Source organism: Camelina sativa, chromosome 1 (genome assembly GCF_030686135.1).
Source record: "Camelina sativa cultivar CO46 ecotype springtype chromosome 1, ASM3068613v1".
In the NCBI taxonomy this organism is placed as follows: Eukaryota; Viridiplantae; Streptophyta; class Magnoliopsida; order Brassicales; family Brassicaceae; genus Camelina; species Camelina sativa.
Genome location: NC_141880.1, coordinates 2478324 through 2497348, shown reverse-complemented (window position 1 = coordinate 2497348; position 19025 = coordinate 2478324). Strand labels below are relative to the sequence as shown.

At 36.9% G+C, this 19025-nt stretch overlaps 3 protein-coding genes and 1 pseudogene across 6 annotated transcripts; 2 read left to right on the top strand and 2 right to left on the bottom strand.

The window, feature by feature from the left end:
- Positions 1-968: 968 nt before the first annotated feature.
- Positions 969-4072, bottom strand: LOC104724949 (nuclear poly(A) polymerase 3-like). Its single transcript, XM_019238288.2, has 11 exons — positions 3905-4072; positions 3627-3682; positions 3434-3511; positions 3224-3331; positions 2974-3036; positions 2731-2892; positions 2530-2643; positions 2381-2443; positions 2008-2304; positions 1674-1838; positions 969-1551 (listed from the first exon to the last, which is right to left on the bottom strand). The coding sequence occupies exons 1-11, from the start codon at positions 3930-3932 to the stop codon at positions 1150-1152; spliced, it is 1536 nt and encodes a 511-aa protein (XP_019093833.2). The 5' UTR covers positions 3933-4072; the 3' UTR covers positions 969-1149.
- An 80-nt stretch (positions 4073-4152) lies between these two features.
- Positions 4153-7117, bottom strand: LOC104703686 (uncharacterized; annotated as a pseudogene). The gene is made up of 13 exons (XR_015569153.1): positions 6987-7117; positions 6670-6889; positions 6264-6333; positions 6014-6090; positions 5820-5930; positions 5678-5726; positions 5511-5589; positions 5249-5351; positions 5042-5137; positions 4926-4958; positions 4727-4826; positions 4521-4605; positions 4153-4417 (listed from the first exon to the last, which is right to left on the bottom strand). The product of XR_015569153.1 is annotated as an uncharacterized LOC104703686 (transcript).
- Positions 7118-8481: 1364 nt separating this feature from the next.
- On the top strand, positions 8482-12863 carry LOC104703677 (protein REDUCED WALL ACETYLATION 2-like). 2 transcript variants are annotated; one of them, XM_087470348.1, is made up of 16 exons: positions 8482-9201; positions 9357-9448; positions 9568-9711; positions 9802-9858; positions 9961-10033; positions 10314-10472; positions 10640-10789; positions 10871-11126; positions 11220-11335; positions 11446-11532; positions 11627-11715; positions 11803-11865; positions 11949-12005; positions 12137-12233; positions 12313-12471; positions 12606-12863. In XM_087470348.1, the coding sequence occupies exons 1-16, from the start codon at positions 9169-9171 to the stop codon at positions 12609-12611; spliced, it is 1638 nt and encodes a 545-aa protein (XP_087326474.1). In that variant the 5' UTR covers positions 8482-9168; the 3' UTR covers positions 12612-12863. The 2 variants fall into 2 exon arrangements, with proteins under 2 accessions (XP_087326474.1, XP_087326490.1); XM_087470364.1 differs by having other exon boundaries at positions 8786-9201; positions 9571-9711.
- A 3424-nt stretch (positions 12864-16287) lies between these two features.
- On the top strand, positions 16288-18958 carry LOC104724799 (rab escort protein 1). Of its 2 annotated transcripts, none has more exons than XM_010443379.3 (9): positions 16288-17142; positions 17235-17357; positions 17454-17553; positions 17639-17677; positions 17770-18022; positions 18124-18199; positions 18304-18487; positions 18571-18654; positions 18747-18958. In XM_010443379.3, exons 1-9 carry the CDS (start codon positions 16427-16429, stop codon positions 18852-18854), a joined length of 1683 nt encoding a protein of 560 aa, XP_010441681.1. In that variant the 5' UTR covers positions 16288-16426; the 3' UTR covers positions 18855-18958. The 2 variants fall into 2 exon arrangements, with proteins under 2 accessions (XP_010441681.1, XP_010441754.1); XM_010443452.3 differs by having other exon boundaries at positions 16292-17142; positions 18571-18664.
- The last annotated feature ends 67 nt before the right edge of the window (positions 18959-19025 follow it).

The window sequence follows — 19025 nt, the reverse complement described above, 5'->3', positions numbered from 1 at the left end:
AATTTATCAAATAATGAAATAAATAATCACTTGACGCAATAGTTTCATCGGAGCTTTACAATGCCCGATCACTCTCCGACCACACCGAGAGTTGTCTCTATCTGTGCATAGTGTGCGATCCTGATTATATCACTGGTTCATCCTCAGCCCGAAACCTGATTAACCCTAACCAGTGATGATGAGGAGGAGGAGGAGAAGAAGAAGTCAAGTGGCTACGTTTTGGCAATTCCTAATCTCCTCCTGCGGATTTTTGGAATTTCGTCACGGTGGGTTCTGGAATCTACAATATTGACTATATCTCCTACAATATTGTCTACGTTTTGGCTACGTTCCACCTACGAAGCGCCCCCCACCCTCTATAGCGTCTCGATTCTGGATTGCCGGTCTCACACGTGGAGCAAAGCTCCGAACTTGGGCGTGGAGCTTACGTCAGTTTCCGCTAGCGCCCATGATCGAAAGATATAATTGCAGCGAGACTAAAGACATGTTTATAATCTGCAGAACCGAATTTTTTGACGTGAAGTTGCACATTATGCCTTGGACTAGGAGATGTGTGGCTGCTTACAACTCCAAGGAAGGTAGATGGGAACAGGTTGATCCGGTGATGGGTGCTTTTATGTGTAAAAATGCTTATTGCCAGATCGATAATGTTGTGTACTCTGCTTTCAGCTGATGGATCAGATGGTATGACACTCAGGTAGCCACTTGGAGAAGCTTGATGGGTTTGCCACGCGCTTGAAAGACCGCGGTAGCTGTGAAATTTTGGGGGATCGTTGAGTGGCTTGATCATGTACTTATAGTCCCTACAGATTCTGTCAAGAGCCTTCACATTTAGTCAAGGCTCTTTCTTCTTTTTTTTTTGTGGTAAACTTGTTGTTTTTTGGGATGTCTGTGTACCTTTCGGTATATGCAACTGTGTTGTTGTCTCTTGTTTCACTTCTAATCATGTCATGTCAAAGGAAACTAACTGAGAAAATATAACAACTAGATTTGGTCAGGAGACATTTTACAAAGTTAGAAAGTGAAAAGTCAAACTAGTTTCTCCCTGCAAACATTACATCTCTACTCATAGGCACACACATACCGGCCAAAAGCTCAAATTAAAGACAGAAGTGTAAAGGCAAAACCATCATTACTAACACAACTTAGCTAACATTTAACCTCCATACCCTCAGCCTCTTTGTTATCCATCTTCTTATACCCAACCACATAACCGGGCATATGCTTTGAGTAAACCGGGACGTTCTTGCATTGCTGCTTATCTTCCGGGATTCTGATTCTCCAACAAGTCCTTGTCACCTTCTTAGCACAATCACCACCATTCCAAGGCAGCTGGGATGCTTTCACAACCGATAAATTGATTCTACCGACTGATCCCTGGAAGCTTCCACTGTTAAGATTCGTCAGAAAGGTTTTCTCCACATATTCAATGTCTGAAACATTTATGGTTCTGAGCTGCAGTCCCCAGTAATATACAATGTTTGGCTGCTTTGCATAGGTTTCGACATACTCTGTTGGTTTTGGATCGCAAAAGCCATAGACTTCCTCTATCTGCATTATAGATTATATGTGGAATAAAGCAAATTAAGGCCATACTATGAGACAGAGACCACAGAACAAGGCAGAATGTTTGTACTGAAAGAGTTGAACCAAATTAAGATGCAAGTGCGTACCTTGAGCATAAGACAACGGAAACGTGACTTAACCCAACCAACCCAATTACTTAGATCTTCCTGATTAGCAGCTGAGAGGTGAATCTTGATGAACCACGTGTATGTGTTTACATATGGATAGGGCTCAAACAAATTCTTCCAACTGAAGTTGGGTTTCGAGTAATCCTGAAATTTGTCATCGTAAGACCAAAAAAACATCATAAAAGGACTTGGACTACCACATAAACCTCAAGGAAGATCCAAAGACTTAACAAAAAGCATAGCCAAACAGGATATAACCCTACAGCAACCACTACTTGGTTAGGTGGAACACTGAGAAAGTAAGACTTTTAACCTTTGTCAAATGATGCCCTCGTAGAAACTCTGCCATTGTCTTGTAAAATGTGCTTCTTGTTATGTTGGAGTTGCAGAATTGATGTGGACCGCAGGGCAATTGGATGGGCATTAAGCCTGGAGGAGACCCAGTAGGTAGATAAGTATCCTCTAGCAGCACCACCGGTGTAGGCCATGGCCAATGAGCAAATATGTTGAAGAAATTTGCCAGAAGGGAACTCAATGTAGCATTGGGTCCATATCCACAAACAAATGCAGCAAGAACAGCCAGATGAACTCCCCCTAGGAATCCATTCAACTGAAACAAGTAAAAAAAACAAACTCAATTAAACAAGTTATGAGCAATGGTTGATATTCATTTATATAACACTTACGTTACCGTATACACCTCGCCTCTTTGCCCATAATTTGACACACCGCAGCAATGATTGGAATAGCTAAAATAAGAAGAAGATTACTCAATAAAATAGAAGTTGACATGGTCTATATCAGTAATGCTGGAGGAATCAAGAATCTCTGTTACCTCTAAGGAAGGCACTAATCGAAGTATGCATTTATTTGCGCGAACTCCAGACAAGCTTTTCCAACTTGTCTCATCAATATCCCTCAAGAAGAAAGGATTAAGCACATCTACATTCTGAAGCGCTCGAAGTTAAATTTCGAACAAGATCATACAAAAAATCATTTAGACTGGGACTTAGAAAGTTGTGAGAAATGAACCAACGTGTGGAATGGATAATACTCTAAGCTGAGCATATGGAAGATCAACCAAGATCCCATCAAACTTAAAGCGGATCAGAGGAACTTTTGCATCTTTAACACAAAGAAGCTCGGAAACTTCTAGTCTAGTTTTCAACATATCACGCAAGCCGATGAAAAAATCCTCCTGTACCAATAAGAGAGAACAATCTCAAATTTTACGGAAACAAAAAATTAAGAATCATTCAACAAAGGAGGCAAAACTCACAGCCATTGAGGCAAAGAAAGGACCAATGCAGAGAGCGTCAATGTCTGATTCAGAACCATAAACCTGGCCGATGTCAAGAGACACAAATAACAGTTAGCTAAAACGTGCAATAGACGATGGTTCACCATTACATATTCTTCAACATTAGTTGCTTCTTATTAACGATGCACATAACATTGATAAAGTTGCAGAGTACTCGTTACTAAAACAATAGGAAAAAAGGAATAATAGAAAGATAAAAAAAAATCACCCCAAGACCGTAAGAGCCGTAAGCAAGAATGGTGGCGTTGGTGGCGTCAACATGATGTTGAGAAAGACGGCGTTCCCAGGCTACATTCTTAACCCATCTCTCCACTATCTGTTCATTGAACTCAGAGACATCAATCAATCACTGTTCAACTCAAGAAACAAAACAAAAAAAACAAAGACTTAATTAAAAAAAAAATCGAATGTACCGTACCCCTCGTAGCTTACTAATAACAACTCTACGTTTCTCCTCGTCTTTATAAGACGGAATGATTCCTTCGTCAGCCATAAGCTACACCACACAAGAGAAAGATAAAAGGAAAAGATGACCAGACAGAACCCAATGAATTGAATATATGATGATCACTTTGACACGTAATAAGCAAAAACCCTAGTAATATTTTTACCTGACGAAGCGAAATCGAGCGTTCATCTTCTAATTCAGACATAGAAGGAGGAAAACCTAGGGACAAGAGACCAGAGCCGTTACGTGAGAAAGAAGAAAGGGTTTATCGGAGAAAAGGCGAAATCAGCGTTTAGTATAGAAAAAAAAAAGAATCAAATAAAACGCGACGGTGACGAAAGGGCGGCAGTGACGACTTGGACAATTTTTGGCGGTTTGCGATTTACACAAACGAAAAAAACTCAGAAAGAGAGAAGAAGATTATGCCGGGAAAAAACTAACCTATATTTCTCACACCTCCCTTGATCATTTTCCAGGAATGTCAGATTTTCTTGCCTTGTTTCCCGAGAAAATCTTGGAAGAAAAAAAAAAAAAATCAAGAAGAAGCAAAATTGGTGATTACGAAGATCTCTTTGTTTTGAACTTTGTTATATATAAAACGAAACGACTAAAGAATTGCCTAATTCCAGCGTTACTATATACTTTCAGTCCCATCAACTTCTTGACACGTGGTATATATTTTTTAACTCTTTTATTTTGTGTATTTTTTTTTTTATACTATAACTTCTGGCTTACAAAGTCGCTACTAATACAACAAAACACCACGCGAAAATAAGAGTCATATTTTCCTGCGTTTCAAAATTGCGGTTTGTTTGATAAATAATAGTTTATGCTTCAGAGAGAACGTTTCTGGTCTTTAGACCGAACAGATTCTTCAGCAAATCCGCAGTGTTTGGAGGTATCTTTGCCGGTCGTGGTGCCATGAAGTTGACAATCTTCTCATTAACATTATACCTGTTTCGTTTTTTTTTACACACAAATGATTTAAAAGAGAGAATTGGGGAGAGGGAGAAAAAAAGACTTGAAAACTACGGTATGTGTGTTGTATTTATTATACCTGATCTTTCTGCTCTTAGAGGCACGCCGATCCACAAGTTTCCTTTTCTTCGTCTGAAACTTCTTCATTGCATAGTATGCCGCTTCTGCCATTGGCAAATAGAGATTTTCAGTATATACCATAGACTGTCTTTACGGGAAACCAGAAACTACAAATCAAGTTCCGAGTTGTTGGATATAACAATCTAATGATTCCAAGATGAATACCTGAGGAAGCTGGATCGATGGTCTCAATGAAATCCTTCAGCAACTGCTGATAGAATTCAGCATCTTCTATAAGTTCAGGGTCTCCTTCAAGTTGTCTTTCCTGAACAAGAAAGAGTAACACATGTTAGACAATTGGCCTAATAAAGATAATCAATAAGACTGATACAATTGACTTGGTTAGAGAAAATTGTAACTCTACCTCTTGATTTGGTTCCATGGCTTCCCCAGGGACCTGTGGATGGAAATTTCAAGATTAGAACTTACTGAAGAGAAGCTGATCTTGGATGCTTTTCTTATCAAAGAAAAAAAACTTACAGTGCCAAAAACAGCAACAGTAGATCTTGACTGTTGCATTTGTTTGATCATTCTACTTGGATCCCTCATGTATGAAGCCACCTGTTCACTAACATTCTGTTTTTTTTTTTTTTTTTTTTATATATAGAAAAAATGGTCAAGTTAGATTCCTGATTGATCCGCAGTTGTATAAGAGCAAAAAAGGTTTATAGGGTTTGTTGTCTATACCTGGTTAAAGGCGTGGAGATTTCCTTTAATAGCAGCTGCACCGCTTGTGACTTGTGTTCTTCTCTGCCATTTGTCCACAGCTTTGTTTCGGAATACAGACATTCTACATGGCAAAGATCAGTTTTGTGTTGGCAATGAAAATATAAATCATAATCAGTTCAGACTGATTTCCGAATGAAGTCAATCAAGTTTTTTACTAAATCGAAATCTTTTGCTTGGACAGGACAAGAGCTTTTGAAGTTGTACAGTTAGGCTCGAATACCTTTTCTGTAAGTCAGCTATTTGTTGCCATTCATCGTTATCTTCTGTATCTGATTTATTGGATTCTGCACTAGCTGTTCCTGACCAGATAGAAAAACAGCGATGTTATAAATTGACCCTTGCTTATACTGATAATAATTATGTTTTCTGTATTAAAATAAGGCATACTATTATTCAGTTGTTGTAGATCAACCGAGGGGTTCTTCTCAAGCAAAGCCTGCAAAAATAATTATTTTGGATAAAACGAGTGAGACAAAACACTAAAGTGACAGTATACAGTTTACTGAATCTCAAGCCTACGCATACATACCTCTAGCAACTCCAAGAGGGAGCCTAATGTCTTCTTAGATGAAGTAACTAGAACTGTATATGCTGTCGAGACATTCTCATCTTCCGAACAAAACGACGATTTCACAGGCTCCTGAAGAGGAGGATTAGCTTCTGTCATAAGCATGAAGGAAACAAACAACCATAAAAATAGAATGGGAGAAGAGAATAGCGTACCTGTGGCAATCTGTTTGAACTATTAAATGCTTTCTGAAGTAAGAATCTGAACTCCAGAATTTTATCCCAAAGAGCTTCACATAGAGCACAAAAGAAATGAAATTGAATTGTCTCTTAAACATAAATTCACTCCAGATTAAGGGACTTCATTAACATATAGTGAAAAAAAAAATATACATGTGCAACTGCATGCATATTTGATTTACTAGTAGACTACTAGTTCACAAACTGTAGAAAAAATGTCATACCTTGTGGTTCTTCACCGCTTGACCTTTAACAGCATCCTCGCCCTTATCACGCTTCAGATTCCTCAATATATCCTTGTACCAAAAGGAACAAGTTTTATTAAGCAAACAAGATTCTTTTTTTTTATGGCTCTCATTCGCTCATTTTAATATTAAACTGTACACCACGATTAAGAGAGAGAGAGAGAGAGAGAGTTATCTGACAGACATAAATTAATCTTCAACAAAAAAAAAAAGTTTGTTAAGTAAATCCAATTGCTTGAATTGAATTTGAACCTACTTCCAAATGTATGTAGCCAACACTCACTCTTTGATAAGACTTATCTATCTACCAATTTTAGAAACAAATTAGAAGAATTTACTAATGACAGTCTTGAGAAACTATCACAAGTTCAAAAAATGGAATCTTACTTACTGTGCTTGTGAACGAAGCTCCTTGAACTCTTTCTCAAGCTCTTCCATCTCAGCATCTTTATTGTCGTCATCATCGCCGCTCTCACTTTCTTTATCAATTCCATCTTCAAATTCCTCGCTATCATCTCCTTCGTTACCATCTTCACTATCTCCCTCATTATATTCCTCGCTATCATCCTCTATCTCATCAGATAATAAATACATAATCGCTTTTGACCTGAAAATTAAATAGAATCCCCAAACAAATAAAATTTACCTACACAGCCATCTAAATAATTAACATGAACCAGACGAAATCAAGCAACAACAAAAACTATTATTATACCTTAACGTTTTCTTGGTCCCTTATGTCTTCCGACTCACTGTCATCACAAAGTCTTGCTCTTTTAGACCTCTTTGATGATCCCCCAGCCATTTTTTTAAACACTCTAAAATAACAACAACAAAAAAAAAAACTAAAATTAACTGAGGGAGAAGGGAGAAACTGTTAAAAGTGAAATCTTCGAGACCGGGAGATTGAGAAGGAACTATGATAAAACGAAATTAGGGTTTTAAATGTTTTGGGTCTTGGCCTCTTGGGCCCTATGGCATATATTATATCTTCGGCCTGTTAACTTGCAATTTTCTCCCTTAGTTTTTTCTTTTTTTTTTTAGTTTTAATCACCGGTTTATTCTTTAACCAAAATATAATAAAATTAATCGGTTAATTTACCTTTTAAAACAACATAACATAAGCCAAGTCACCCAGTGTATTCGAGTGTTCGGCTTCAGATCGAATAACTTTTTGTTCTGGGTCTCGACTCTCGACTATTTTAGTACTACCGGTTTAGGTCTTAATCGAATATATCTTATAAATTCGGTTTGGTACTTTTGGGTTCAAGTTTAATGGTCATTTTCTTCTATCGTCTTCAACTTTTTGTCGTCGGTCAATGAAAACAAACCACAGTACTGTCTTCTTCAATGTTAAGTTCCTATCTTCGTTACCAACGTAGCAAAATGATTGTAAGACTCTTCAAGCAATTGTGCAAGAACTAACTAACTTTTATATAAGCTAAATTTTGATCATCAAATATTGTATAATAACCAAAGAAAGTGTCTTAAAACAGACTAATAGATTTAATAGACTTAGTTGTATACACTATCTGTTAGAGACTACTACGGCCTACGGGTGATACTAATTAGAAATTCACAAAGTCAATATAATATACATGGATCCTAAAAATTCAAACTATAGGAAAATGGACAGAGTACCTAAGCTACATCTAATGTCGGTGAATATTATTAAAGTTTCAATTTTCTTACTCGAAAATGATTGCAATGTTAATAAACTTCTTGTTACTGTAACTAAATAAAGTCTGTCTAATTAAAGAAACGCGTCTTTGACAAACAATATGAATACACACGACCACATCGCATTAGCACAGCCTCGTCATTGTTAAATGTTTAAATGTTTGATACGAACACAAATAATTTGCTTATACGAAGAAGAAAAAAAAATATATATGACCATGACTCCTGCTAGGTTATTAGACGTTGGTTCATACGAAAGACTTCATCGTTGAGGATGGTGATCCGAAATCAATCATTCACTAGTCTTTTTTAGTAATAATATTTAGAGTACAATGATGAGATAAGGTTTGAAAGTAGAAACATTACATGTCACACAAAAATGTGAGAAAAAAAAAAAAAAAAATCTTCAGCATCTCGCCACTCAAAATTACATCCAGAAATATACATGTCCTTGTTAATTATTGGAATCTATGCGTACTGTAATTGATACAAATTGAGAATCAAAATGTATGATCCAGCGAGTGTAAAACAAAATATGTCTCTTTATTTTTATCCCTGAACTTGTCTCGTACTTCTTTCTAAAGTTCTAACTAATAGCTAGGACACAAATCTAATAAAACGTGTAGTATTGGTTGTTAAATTCCTCACTACACAAATTATATTTTTGTAACCATGCAAGCATTCCCTTTCTATCGATGGGCCCCTGATTTTGATAGAAAAGCATAAAATCCCAAAACCGTATTATATTCCTTTTTTTTTTTTTTTTTTTTACTTCATTGTAATTCATAATTAAATTTGTCGGTTAGTAATTTTTTTTTGTTTTGGGGGAGAATCAAATAAATTGATTAAAATGTATAGAGACTAGAGAGCTTATTAAGCTACTAACCGTTCAAAAACACACAGTTCGTTCACTCGTTCCTATATCTGTGACTCTGTGAGAGTCTACCAAAAACTTTGTTGTTATTACTTTTATTAGGATTCATCTATCTCTCTATACTTACTTGATCCAATCCTTTGGGTCAATTCATTGCTTTTGTTTTCTCTTGTTCGATTTATCAGGCGAGATCTGCCAGATCTGGTTCTGGAGCGAAGTTAATTTGGTTTCCAATTTTTTTTTTTTTTTTTTTTTTTTTTGGAAACTAAAACGAGTGTTTTCAAATCCGACGAATTATTATTTGCGCTTGATCGTTGCTTCTCTGATCGGAAATGGCAATTTCAAGCCCTGTTACGCCTGGGCTAGTACGTCTCTATGAGCTATTTTTCTTCTTGTTGTTGTTCTCAGCTTCTTTTTTTTCATTTGTTTGATTTTTAGATCTTGCTTGATCTAAGGTTCTTCTTCTGAGTTTGTTTGGTAGTCAAGTGATACTGAGAGTGATTTGTTTGGGAAATTGTAGATGTCGGTGGTGCTTGGGATTGTGCCGGTGATCGTCGCTTGGCTATACTCCGAGTATCTCCACTATACTAAATACTCCGTCTCGGCCAAAGCGTATGTTGATACAAACGTTTTTTTTTTTTTTTTTTTTTTTTTTGAAGTGATTAATGAACTTTTTTGCTTTGATTTTTTGTATGTTGATTTTTGTCACTTGGGTTTTGTCTGTGTGTTAGTAGGCACTGTGATGTCAATTTGGTGGAAATTGCTAAAGACTTTGTTAAAGAAGATGACAAAGCCCTTTTGATTGAAGATGGAGGTGGTCTTCAGTCTACTTCTCCTAGAGCCAAGGCCCTTTCCACACATTCTCCTCTCATCAGGTTCCTTTTCTTCTTCTGAAGCACCCCAATGATCTCTGCTGTTTTTTTTTTTTTTTTCTTATGCTTAATTATATGCCGGGTTCTATGCAGGTTTGTGTTATTGGATGAGTCCTTCTTGGTTGAGAACAGACTGACGTTAAGAGCAATGTGAGTACTTGGTTCCATTTGCTAGAGTAACGCTTTGTATGTTGAAAGGTCCATTATCTTGAAGACTCCCATTTTATCTGAATTATCTTGTTTTCTATGCAGAATTGAGTTTGCGGCACTTATGGTGTACTTTTACATATGTGACCGCACGGATATCTTCAATTCATCAAAGAAGGTGATGGTGATTTTTTTGCTTAGTAGATTCTGGAAAGTTTTTTCTAGCTAGTTACAGAGTCTTTACATTGTTCAGCAACATCCTATATACACTTGTTTATTATCATTAAGCTTGGTCTAAAATTTTACATGGAAAGAATAGATAGACCCCACAAGATTCTGAATTTGATGTGACAAAAAAAAAGAAGGATAGTATATTTGATATATTATGATGACTATCCTGCTTGTGTCGCTTCATTCTACGAATCTGACTAGCTTTCATTGTTTATCTTTTGACACAGAGTTACAACCGGGATCTCTTTCTGTTCATATACTTCCTTCTCATCATCGTTTCAGCGTTAACTTCATTCACTATTCATAATGATAAATCAGCATTCAACGGAAAATCCATCATGTACTTGAATAGGCATCAAACCGAGGAGTGGAAAGGCTGGATGCAGGTTTGTCGTTTAACTTTTATGTTAGTGACTTGCCCTCCGATTTTGTTCATGTCTGTTAATGCATCTGCTGGGAAAAGTTGTAGAGAAGTATCTAGTGTTCCTTTTTTGGATCTGCCAGTTCATTTGCTGTTGCCTCATCATTGTTTTCTTTTTTTCTGGTGTTGTAGGTCCTCTTTTTGATGTACCACTACTTTGCTGCTGCAGAGTACTATAATGCAATCCGTGTCTTCATTGCCTGCTACGTATGGATGACTGGATTTGGGAATTTTTCTTATTATTATATTCGCAAGGACTTTAGCCTTCCAAGGTTTGCACAGGTAGCTATGTTGTCCCGGTTTTTTTCTTTCTTATTTCTAGCTGTCAGCTACTTTATATTCTAACATACTCTTGTTCTACAGATGATGTGGCGACTAAATTTCCTGGTCATATTCTCCTGCATCGTCCTCAACAACAGTTATATGCTATACTACATCTGCCCAATGCACACTCTGTTTACTCTGATGGTCTATGGAGCACTTGGTATTATGAACAAGTATAATGAGATGGGTTCAGTCATAGCTGCCAAATTTTTTACCTGCTTCGTTGTTGTCATCATCGTTTGGGAAATTCCTGGCGTTTTTGAATGGATTTGGAGTCCATTTACACTCCTAATGGGTTAGTGACATCCTAAAACTTTGTTTACCACAATAAAATTGTGCTCATGAGACAGCTGTTTTCTAAAAAAGTACATGAAAACAACAATTCCAGGTTACAATGATCCCGCAAAACCACAGCTTCCCCTCTTGCATGAGTGGCATTTCCGCTCTGGCCTTGATCGGTACATATGGATAATCGGGATGCTATATGCATACTACCACCCAACTGTAAGTTCCTAATACTAGAACTTCACATCAACTCTGTTCAGAAATGGGTAGTTTAGTGATAAAGACTTGCCAATTTTCGTCCTTCATTTCCTTGATTATGTATCTTATAGATTGAAAGTTGGATGGATAAACTGGAGGAAGCTGAGATTAAGTTCAGGATGGCTATCAAAACAACTGTGGCACTTATAGCAATAACGGTATAACAAGTCATCATTTCACTTTCTTCTAGGTGAAAGAGCCTTACGTACTGTTCTTCCAGCTAATCTGTCATTGTTATTATGAAACTTTTAGGTGGGATATTTTTGGTACGAGTACATTTACAAGCTGGACAAGCTAACTTACAACAAATATCATCCTTACACCTCTTGGATTCCTATAACGTATTCCACTTTACTTGCAAATCTCTATACATCAGATTCATCCAAGAACCAGTCTAACATGTATACTTTGTTTTGCTTTTCTTTCAGTGTTTATATCTGTCTCCGGAACATCACTCAGTCTTTCCGCGGCTACAGTTTGACCCTCTTGGCGTAAGAAAAAATATTTCAGTCAATAGTGATATTCGTCCTCTTGTTACGATTTTTCCATTAAAAATCTGTTCATGAACTTTCAGGTGGCTTGGGAAGATAACACTGGAGACATATATCTCCCAGTTTCATATATGGCTCAGGTATGTCACACTTTTTCTTGTCGCAGTTCTCAACTGTAGAGTAAGTCGGATATTGATGGTTGAGGATAGATACAAAGCTATTAATATGTTCTTGACCCATTGAACTATGAAATAATATAATTCACCCACAGATCTGGAGTTCCTGATGGTCAACCCAAATTGTTACTCTCTCTTATCCCGGATTACCCATTGTTGAACTTCATGCTCACAACTTCGATTTACGTCGCTGTAAGTAAACCCTGCTATAACAGATAGAGACAATTTGAAAGCCAGACAAACTGATTGGCGTTTTGTTGATATGTTTCAGATCTCCTATAGGCTCTTTGAGCTTACCAACACTTTGAAAACAGCCTTCATACCAACGAAGGACGACAAACGCCTTGTCTACAACACAATCGCAGCACTCGTAATCTGCACTTGTCTCTACTTTTTCTCATTTGTTCTTATCACAATTCCTCAAAAGCTGGTAAGTCCAAATTTTCTCTTACTTTTCAGTTCATTGATAAGTTAAGTGCGTACACAAAGCAAGCACAAATGCCGTTCTCCCATGCATATTCGATTGTAACATGTCACGTTTTATTATTTCATTGGAAACAACAGGTGTGAAGGCGCTTCTGAACCGGACTGGATTATTTGAATGAATTCATAGGAGTTGAACTATGCGATATGGTAGATATATGAAGATAGAAATCAGAGGTAGATGCATACAACCTTTCTGTATATTTATTTATGAATAAGGTGTTCTTTCTTTCTTGTTTATTTATGTTTTTGTTGACGATGATGTAATTGTGAAGACTTACTATTATTGTTTACTCCAAATTTAAGGAAATCCATGGGAGTAATATTATAGCAACAAAATCCAGATCACTCTCAAATGTAACTGAGTTTTTATGCATCAAATCTCAAATAATATTATAGCTAGGGATCATGTGGTTTTATTTCAAAGTAATAGTTAAAAAGCCAAAATAATCCAAAGCTACAGAGAAAGGTTGTCAAGTTAGAACTTTGCTGATACCTACAGACAGGTTAATCAACTAGTTTCTGGTTGGAAGTTCTCCTTGTGGATCCAAATCTAAAGAATTAATCAGACTAATTTGTACCACGATTATCATCTCACAATGAAACTTCAGACAGAAACAAAATTTGTGACTCAGAATCGACTGTATCTATATTCAGGGCTTCACAGAGAGACTGATTCACCAATATTTAGTACTTGCCCTCTCGACGAATCTCTTCATATCGCAAAAGCAATTCCCTAGTCGCAGCAACCGCATCACCTTTGTGCTCCCTTAGAGCCTTTTCCACCACATTCTTGTCTAGCTGCACATTTACAATGGTGAAAAAACTTCAGAATTGCTTCGTACACACATGCACTGAAGCTTGTGATGGTTAATAAAAAGACGCTAACCTCGATTTCGTTCATAATAATCTCAACATCTTCAGGATTGATCTTAAAAGAAGCCAGTTCTTTCTCCCTGCACCGAAGTTCCAGCAAATTGTCAATCGAAGACGACGAAAAAGTCTAAATCATATCTTCTCACCTTCTCTAAGAGATGAGTTTCACTCGTAAATCACATTGCTGCCGCTTTGATCATTCTTACGTGATTTCTTCAGTAAAAGCTATTAAACCCACTTGTTTACTAAAATGTCAATAAACAAACAGGTTTCTCTAAAATTCACACTCTTGGTCTTGGTCTACTAAATAGATAGCCTCAAGTGTACAAGTCAAGAAACAATTTCTACAGAGACTATTAGCTACGGGTCTCAACTACAAGTGATGTGCAGTAATCAAGCTGTTTCTGACTGGAAACAAGCAACTTTGACATATATCTTCTAGCTTCTTTAACCATTCCTTTAGAATCTCCGTTTCCAGCATGAAAGATGTAAGATTCTTTTTTTTGTTTACCTCTGTCTCTTAGCATTCAGATCAGTCTCCCCAGAATCAGCAATCGAAGCCTTAGCCTGCAACACGACACCGACCTCTCAATTTAGTAATTTTACTAACTGAGCTCAAATAATTTAGACTTATTTCGTTTCTTCTGATAGTCAGAACTACTAATAGGATGACAAATGATCAGTCTATGTAACAAATGAGCAACAAACCGATCGAACACGAGACAAGTTGAGCTGCTGATCCACTTTAGCTGCTTTTTTTTAGTTCAGTAGTACCAATATCATCGATAGGAGGCTGACTCTTCCGAACTGACAATGTTTCAGGTTCAGCACACTGAGTAATAGTGTTAGTGTTAAGCGCTTCAGGTTCTGTAGTACCACTTAGATGCTTACTTCTCAATCCTTGATTCCCTCAGTAGTCTGAGTTTCACGTTCAGCAGGCTGAGTACTAGCGTTAGTGTTAAGAGCTTCAGGTTTTGTAGCACCACTTTGAGGCTGACGTCTCAGTATCAACCCTTGATCAGTACCCTCAGTGGTCATAGCTTCATGTTCATCAGGCTGAATTTTAGTGTTTAGAGCTTCTGTAGTACCAGTAAGAGGCTGACCACTCTGTCCCAATTCATGAATACCCTCAGCGATTATAGTATCAACTTGATCAGTAGTACTACCACTACCACTAGGAGAAGGCCCCAGATTTTGTGATTCAAGATCATGTCTATGAACAATAGGAGGCTGTATAGTTTGATCATGTGGCTGTGTAGTCTGATTTTCTTTTTCACAAGGAAGATTTGAGTATTTGAAGCATATAACTATATAAGCACAAATGCTGCCGAATATGAAATGATGGACCTTGGTATAGTATCTTTGGAATCTAATCTTGCGCATACCAAGAGAGCGATCACCATCAAGCTGTCCGAGAGACATATTTCATATTTTATCTTCATCAATTTTGTATAAGACACAAAATGGAGATAGCTACACAAGAAGAAGCCGTGACGAATCCATCTACGTTCTTCTGAACCCCAAGAACATCAGATAAATGTATACACAGCTTAAGCAAACCACCTATCCCAAAGTCTCTTAAACCATAGTAGAGTATCCAATGTTTGGCGTCTGGCCTCTATACCAATCTTTCACTTCATTTCTTTCCACATAAATCAGCAACAGACCAAATAGATACACGAACTCTCTTATTTACCAAAATTAAAGTTATTTACCAAAGTTTAAAGTTGTCTATTGAAAATAAAGTTGTCCATAAAATTAAAATTTAAGTCAGGATTATTTTCATCTTTCTCAGTGTTGCTCATGGCATTTCTCAAAATATTTATAGCCTTATGGAACATTTGAAAAGGTTTTCCACGGTTTACGGCAATTTTGTTAGTTTTATGATATCTAAAGAAAAATTACATAGACATATAATTTACTAATATTCTATGTTATGTTGTTTATATGTAAAGATGCTTGGTATGTGTCTTTCTTTTTGACTTCAAATCCCCAAGGTTAATATTCTATGTTCCTTCAGCAAATTTTGTGCATTCTTTCTTTGTCTATTTCATGCATTTGTGTCTTTTTCACTTCAATAATTCTGCTATATTCTCTTTTGCATTTTTTACAAGCTTCCTTTTTAGGTTAAATTTACCAAGTTAATCTAGTTTTTAAAATATTAACGCATTTTTTTATATTGAATAGACCATTTTATATATCAAGCTTTAATATAGGTTCATATCAACCACAAAATAATTTATATTATAAACTATTTATCTAACTGTTACAATTTTGTTTTATATATGATAACAAAGTATATAAGAACTAAAAAGTATACAAGTACATTGTGACTCTAATACCATATTCCTCTGCATACAAACACATCCATTTTTGATTTTACTAATATTCTTCTCCATTTTACTAATCTTTTCCTCCATTACACTAAGCTTTTTTCTCCACTATATGATTGATTCTAATAGTCGCAGGTAGAGATCTGAATGTATGCAAAGTAACATAGTATACATTTCTATTATTAGTTAAAAATTGTTAGAAGATTTTGATAATCACAAACTAACAAAAGAGAAATCTTCCCAATCTTTTTATCTAACAATTCTTCTTTTTGATACACATATCCTTTAATTATATTCCACGAAATCAAATAGTTCAAAAAATTACACTATAAGTTTATTCATATTTTAAACATAACAAATAACAAATTAACAAGTAAAATTGTATGAGAAAATAACCAATTAAAACACTATATGGCTCTATAAGCCAATTTATTAAATTAAATTGTTTATATTAATAACAAAAAAAATCTCTGGGTCATGTGCTTGAAGTACTAATGGGCTTCGTCATTGATTTGGGCTTTTCCTTATATTTTGATATTTGACTATTTGACCCAAAAAATCCAGAATTTATTTACTATTTGCCTTTGCGAAAGCTTTTTTCCGATCACCGAACTCTTCTCCGGTGTCATCAGCTTAATGCCCAAATCACCGAACTCTTAGATTTTTGATACCCAAATCGGTTCGAGCCACACCATGATTGACCTCCCTCCTTACCCGCCGCTTGATCCTTCTAACTACTATCTCATTGTCGTCGGAACCGGAGTTTCTGAGTCCGTCTCCGCCGCCGCCGCTTCCTCCTCCGGTAGTTCTGTTCTCCACCTTGACCCTAACCCCTTCTACGGCTCTCACTTCGCCTCGCTTTCTCTTCCCGATCTCACTTCTTTCCTTCACTCAAACTCCGTCTCTCCACATCCTCCGCCGCCGTCATCTCCTCCAATTCTGCCGTCAAACAGTCATGAACTCATCTCAGTGGATCTTGTCCACCGATCCTTGTATTCCTCCGTCGAGATTTCGAGCTTTGATTCGGAGATCCTCGAAGAACACTCCAGGAGATTTAACGTTGACTTGTGTGGTCCTAGGGTTGTCTTCTGCGCCGATGAATCAATTAATCTCATGTTGAAATCAGGAGCTAACAATTACGTTGAGTTCAAGAGTATCGATGCGAGCTTCGTCGGGGATTCGAGCGGTGAGCTACGGAACGTGCCGGATTCGAGAGCTGCGATTTTCAAGAGCAAGAGCTTGACTCTGTTGGAGAAGAATCTGCTGATGAAGTTCTTCAAGCTTGTTCAAAGTCAATTGGCCGAAAGCGATGATACAACAACAACAACAGTGAAGATATCGGAGGAAGACATGGAGAGTCCATTTGTGGACTTCTTGGCAAAGATGCGTTTGCCACCCAACATCAAATCGTATAGACTCCTTTTCTTCCATCACTTCCTCGTACTAAGTTTTGTTTCTCAAAATATTGTCTTGATGTTAAGGCTTTGTTTACTCTGTTTAGGATCATCTTGTATGCCATTGCGATGCTGGATTATGATCAAGACAATATGGAAACTTGTAGACATTTACTCAAAACCAAAGAGGGTATAGATCGATTGGCTCTGTACATCAAATCTATGGGCAGGTCAGGTCATTCATCATTTTTGTCTTTCTTGGCTCTTATTAATTTGTGATCATCTTTCTCATTAGTTTTATCTGTTTATCATTCTCTCGACCTTAGGTTTTCTAATGCACTTGGAGCGTTGATATACCCAATTTATGGACAAGGAGAACTTCCTCAAGCCTTTTGTCGTCGGGCTGCTGTTAAAGGATGTATCTATGTACGTTTGGAACAGTTTTCTGCATTGTGTACTGTGTTGCTGCTGTTGTCTTTGTTACTTAACTGGCCATTCAATGTACTCGCAGGTTCTCCGGATGCCTATTACTGCTCTGCTTTTAGACAAGGCAAGTGAGTTGACAGTTGTAGCATAAGATAAGTTTAGTTGGTTTGGTTGAGGAGATGGTTCTTACTTGCTTATTTTATACTTTTTTTTCAGGAAACTGGGGATTACAAAGGGGTTAGATTAGCTTCTGGTCAAGAGATATTCAGCCAAAAATTGATTCTGGATCCATGTATTAATGTTGGATTGGAGTCGCTGTCGTCATTGACAGATCAGCAAAATGAAACTCTCAGGGTTCTTGTCCCAAAGGCGATGATCAATAAGGAGAAAATAGCAAGAGGAATATGCGTCATTAGAGGTTCTGTGAAATCTGATATATCGAACGCTCTTATCGTATATCCACCTAAATGTAAGATATTTTTTAAAGATCCACTAGTTAGTTGTTTCAGTTGCACATAAATCGTCATTTGCGTTTTGAAGGTTCTAACACTAATAGGTTTTTCCTCTTAGCTTTGTTTCCTGAACAGCTAACTGCAATTCGGGTTCTGCAGCTTGGTAGTGGTGTAGCAGTTTGTCCTGCTGACATGTAAGTTGTGGTTCAGCCTAAGATGTTCCTTTCTCATTTTGGTTCTGTTTCTTTTCATTTGCTTTTCTTGAACTGTTCTCTAAGTCATAAGTTTGCTGCTGCAGGCATGTGTTGTATTTTTCCATTCTCTGCGAGAACGATGACCAAGGGATAAAAGCGCTATTATCAGCCATGAGTAATCTCATCAGATTGCCTGTTCCTGAGAGCGATTCTTCTGTTGAGAATGATACTTGTGAGGCAAAACCTCTTCTACTCTGGAGAGCACTGTACGTGCAAGAGCTAGTCAAGGTGGGAAATGTGAATTGGAAATCTATCTCTTCATTTCTGACGTTGGTTAAAAGGTCATTTCACTAAATTTTGAGTTGGATCAGGGTGAATTTGGAGGTACCATCAGTTCCATGCCTAGTGCAGATGGAAGTTTGAACTACAAAGAGACAGTAGAATCAGCCGTGAAGGTTAGTAAAGGTTCAATACGAAAACACTGCTCGTTAGGTTATGGTTTGGATAATGTTATATATAAACAACATATCATCTTGGATTTTGGTAGCTATATGAACAAATCATGGGGAGTGAAGAGTTATTTAAAGAAGAAGAGACCTCACTGGAAAACACAACGGAGGAAAACGAGGGTGGTGTTGAAATAGAAGAAAATTGAAAGCATTTTGGTTTTAAAAGTTATATAATACACATTGTGACATTGATTTATTTTTGTTATAACATATATATAGTTCAACGAGGCAAGTGTGTTTTTTTTCCACAGTTTCTTATCTTTGTCATCTGAAAGTTATAAAATAAGGAGAATACAACTTAACTTTATAGAGAGATA